Source organism: Ammodytes marinus (genome assembly GCF_949987685.1).
Source record: "Ammodytes marinus genome assembly, chromosome: 17".
In the NCBI taxonomy this organism is placed as follows: domain Eukaryota; kingdom Metazoa; phylum Chordata; class Actinopteri; order Uranoscopiformes; family Ammodytidae; genus Ammodytes; species Ammodytes marinus.
This window is the reverse complement of record NC_137221.1, coordinates 21,480,410-21,485,244: the sequence shown is the minus strand read 5'-3', so window position 1 is coordinate 21,485,244 and position 4,835 is coordinate 21,480,410. Positions and strand designations below refer to the sequence as shown.

General features: G+C 43.7%; 1 protein-coding gene across 1 annotated transcript; it reads right to left on the bottom strand.

The window, feature by feature from the left end:
- Positions 1-276: 276 nt before the first annotated feature.
- On the bottom strand, positions 277-3,942 carry LOC307264166 (ADP-ribosylation factor-like protein 4A). The gene is made up of 2 exons (XM_080045457.1): positions 3,879-3,942; positions 277-2,653 (listed from the first exon to the last, which is right to left on the bottom strand). Exon 2 carries the CDS (start codon positions 2,581-2,583, stop codon positions 1,966-1,968), a length of 618 nt encoding a protein of 205 aa, XP_079901583.1. The 5' UTR covers positions 2,584-2,653; positions 3,879-3,942; the 3' UTR covers positions 277-1,965.
- Between the last annotated feature and the right edge of the window lie 893 nt (positions 3,943-4,835).

The window sequence follows — 4,835 nt, the reverse complement described above, 5'->3', positions numbered from 1 at the left end:
TTACAGCTAAAAAAAAGTGTACAGCCGTTATTTATAAGAGTATTTGTTGATACCACAGTCAGTGTATTGGTCCATTGTGATTGTAGTTTGACAGAAAGCGGCCCTGACTCAGCCTTTTATCACCTTCTGCTGTGAACACTTTGTCAACTTTCACATGAACCAACCAGCAGCTCCACTGATAAGATGAGAAAGACACAGGCGATGTCACTTGTCTTTTTTGTTGCTTTATTCCAAGTAAACAAAATGGATCAAACACATAAATATGATCACCCTTGACGAACATATTTTTATATTTACTTAAAACGCTTCTTTTTGAAGCAATATTTCACTTCCTTTTTAGTGTCACAATCATACAAAAAAAAATACTATCTGTGTCCTTTTTGGAAGTCAGGACCACTAAAGTGCATTCAGACGTCATTGTCAGAGTGTGGTCAGATGTAGGTGAACAGGCTGCTGCCCCCCCTCCCCGGGAATATTCTCACATGCTGATCAACTGGGCCTGTCAATCAACACACCATTACACAACACACATGGAGAGCAGCCAAAATAGTCTCACATTTTACAGCCACGGACAGATAACTGATAGCTCAAGGGCTCATTCACCAGTTTAAGTGATGTCACCATACTATTTTGGTGTATCCACTGCTCCTCCTCTACGCTAGCTGCAAGTATAGCCAGCTATGGAACCTTTTACCACAGTTTATAGTGCATTACATGTAAGACACTTTATGTACACAAGTCACTGAATAGTAACTAAGTAACAACTGAAGACAAATGTAAAAAACCCAATGTGTGTTTGAGGGATAAAATGCCACTGACACAGCTTTAACAGCTAAAACACAACTCGTAATGTAGACACACTGTGATTGAACTGACACAATAGCTGTGACTTGAAATTAATTCCAGTAACAACATGAGGTGATCCTCACCAAACAAACAAACCTCATATGATCGTTCTAAAAAGGAGCTGAATAATATCTTTGGTCATTTCTGTTTCTGACGTGGCTTGTTGCTTCAAAATACACTGACACTCATTTGGCTGTAATTAGCTAATAATGGGCCAGACAGATTCATTGGTCTAGCCCCCCCCCCCCCCCCCCAAAAAAAATAATAGTCTAAAAAATCCAATTCAATTTTACTGTCACCTTTAGAGTTGTTGGCAGTTTTGTAATGTTTACATGAAGAATGACAGTGTGTAGTAGAGCTAATGCATTACGTCAACAAAAGGTCCCAATGTGAAGGAGGAACAACCAGCCATTCCCTGTACTCAACAGTATTGCAATGCATTCTGGTCTTTTGAGGATACTGTAAGTTACCCCCATTCTGCTAGTGTCTGTCTGACTGACTTCCTGTCGGTATCAGGCGATCGCTCTAGAAAGAAGCCCTAAGCCTTTTTCCATTGGAACAGTGTTTACATGCGTTAGGGCCATTGTGCATCCTGCTCTTAGCGAATCATTACTCATCATGTAAACTTTGGGACCAAACTCTTGTTGTGCAAACGGGGTTTACAAAATACATGTCACTCTAATACTGACAACTCTTATCAGTTTGCTCTAATACGGTCTCGTCTGCAATCTCATCACAAGCTTTGGTAGCATAAAAATAGAAAGACTTGACTTTTTTTTTGGAACACATTAAAAAAGCAGCACATATTTCAACAAGTAACATAGAATAGACAAGTCCGAGCTCATTGTCCACCCTGAAGAGTTCGGTGTAAACTTCATAACAATAATTTGTTCACTGCTGACATGATTGTTGACATCCAAAGTCCACGGGGTACAAAATCAATCCCCACTGTCCACTCTGTGCTGTAGCCAAACTCTGGCTGACCTGAACAAACAGTTCCACTGGAGTAAGCCCAACTCCCACATCACAGGGGCCAGTGGAATGACAGTGGAGCAGCAGACTGTCTCCAGCTCCTCACAGCAGTATAGCTTTTAGATCCAGCTCACATATAGAGTCCAATCATCTCTTCTTCTTCTGTTGCCGTAGCGTCTTCCTCCTCTTGGCGATCATGGCGTGCAGCTTGTCCAGCCCTTCGTGCAGTCCCTCGCCGATGATGGCGCAGGCGGGCTGGAGGTGCCAGGGTGTAGCCGCGGGTAGCTCGGCCAGCGCTAGCATGCTCTCCATCTGGGCCAGGCTCAGCGAGTTCCTCAGGTCCTGCTTGTTGGCCACCACCAGCACCGGCACGCCCTGGTTCTCCGCCAGCCGCGTGATCTTGTGCAGCTCCGTCTTGGCCTCCTCCATGCGCTCCGAGTCCACAGAGTCCACCACGAAGACCAGGCCATCGGCGCAGCGCGTGTACGAGCGCCACAGCGGACGCAGCTTCTCCTGACCCCCGACGTCCCAGAAGTGGAAGGAGGCCGACCGCCGGCTCCCTCTCCCTCCTCCCAGGGGCACTTTGATCTTCTCTGTGTTGAAACCCCTGGTGGGCACGGTGTTCACAAACTCATTGAAACGCAGGCGGTACAGCACGGTGGTCTTGCCCGCACAGTCCAGCCCCAGAATGACAATGTGGAGCGCCTGGAAGGACGGCAGGCACGGGAACAGGGACTGGTGATGGTCTGATAATCCGTTCCCCATCTTGCCAGGGAAGACAGTCCTCCTCAACCAAAGACTGAGCTTCTTTTCCACAGGGCCTGCAGCAGTGAGCCTGGAGGGAAGGGGGCAACACAGTGGCACAATGAGTCAAAGCACACACACACACCATTGCTTTACAAAAGACCAAACAGCCAACAAGTGAATCTACTGTAGTGCATCCCCCTGTGCCTTTGGACTCCACATCCTCACATACATTATGCTGCTGGCACTGAAGCATGAATGAGAAATGAAACAGCAGGGTGGATAGCAGCCCATTTGCACATGTAGGCGGCCCTACTGTAGCCCCGCAGCGGCCAACAGGGGTTTCATACGCTAATTTCTATTCAGCGCTCGGATCAGTAAACAACGCAATGAAGCCTTTTAGATTTTCACCCAAATTCCATATTGAGGCCATCACCCAGTGTTCACATCAGAGGATGGATGATGTCTAAAAACCCACTGCATATTGACAACGGACATACAATTTCTTAAGAGGTGTTGCTTGGCAACATAGACATGACTTCTCTCTATGGCGAAAGGATAAGACGAATGTCAGTTTTAGAAATCTGCACTTTAACTAAGTTTTACTCATAGGCAAACACACGAAAGTCGATATGTATAAGTCAACCTATATAAACAATCAAAAATATGTTCTGTCTAATTCGGCATACACACGGTCCACATTGAGCCATCGAATAGCAATAATATCGCGACTTTTATCATTAGTTTGCAGCGACCGCTCCCGCCTTGCCCACTGTACTGGTGGAGAGACCGAGGAGACCGTTAACAGGTGAATTGTCACGAAAAGTGGACCCTTAATTGAAATTCACTACTCTTATGTGTTAGATTTGACCCGCAATAAATAGCGATGAATACAGAAATGTCTCTTCTAATATGAAATACGACAGGCAAAGCTGGCTTAATAGGTTACCTGAAGAGAGTCTAGTTGCGTTAATTAGCCAGATTTTCAACGGAGCCTGGCGTGTAGTTCTTTCCCGGTTCTATTCTAGTCCAGAGCAGGCTACTGTCGAAGCTATGATGCCAACAACAAGTGTTGAAAAACCATATCAATCCAACTAGTTGTTATTTCCAACCAGGCTTTTCCATTTCATATAACGGCAATGAAACTTAACGTTAGCCTACATGACAACACAGGCGAATGGCTTACAGTAGAGTTGTATAAAGATAGTCTACATTTTAGCTGGCTACAACTCTAAATGTTATTTTGACAGAAGTTAGAAGTGTGGTCTACGGGGAAAAGCACCATTCATAGTAGGCTACCGTAATAAACAACTTACCTTCGCAAAAATGTTAGTCCATTACAGATTGACAGTGTGGTCCATACGAGCTGTGCTCTGGTCGTCTCCTCAGACTCATTGAGGCTCCAGCTGGAAGGTCTCTCTGCTTTATGAGCGGCGTCAAGAGACACGCACTAAACAAGACCACATCCGCTTCATTTTTCAAAATAAACCACCTGCTGCGCCTCTAAACTAATTTTCAAATTTATTTCTTTAAATAAGCCTATTATTTTTTCATCAGTTTCAAAACCTCAGAAAGCGATGTAGCCATCCTTTGATCAACGGATAAAGATTGTAAACCATGTTTAACGCAGAGTGAGTAAATTCCATTCCTGAGGAAACTCGTGGAAAAGTTCAGAAAGTGCTCCTGAGTTCATCTAGCCTACAGCATGAAGTTTAATCCTCCGTTCATACCCTATCAAAATACATTGTTTAATCCAAATGTAAAAACAAACAAAAACTAAAAACACAATAAATGAATAAACAATTACTTAAAATTAAATAGAATAAAATATCAAAACACCATTTCAAAAAGACCATATTGGGTGTATCATAAAATGAAGCCTTATGAAAATACCAAACCTTTCAAATGAATAGGGAGTTTTCCTTAAATTAGGCCAATACCTAACTTCTCCATATGTCTCAATGAGGCATATGGAGAAGTTAGGTAAACACTTGTAAAACACTTGTAAAACCTCAATGGGGTAACACCTACAACTGTATGAAAACAGTAAGACAAATGTCTTCATTTGACCTCCTTCCAAAGCATCGATGTTAGACAGAGGGGCCTACTGTCCCCCTCACTAGTTTCTTTTTAGCTTTATCATCATCACCTGGCTGCCCCATCAAAAAGCCTTACAGTGGTGGGGCACACAATTTATTGACACTGCTTTCTTGCCAACAGATAGGCTTCACCCTTATTTTCTCTACTTAGCCTACTTATTGCTGTTTTAGAAA

Excerpts from the sequence above, each read along its gene's own strand:
- LOC307264166 (XM_080045457.1), bottom strand. The coding sequence starts at position 2,583 with ATGGGGAACGGATTATCAGACCATCACCAGTCCCTGTTCCCGTGCCTG.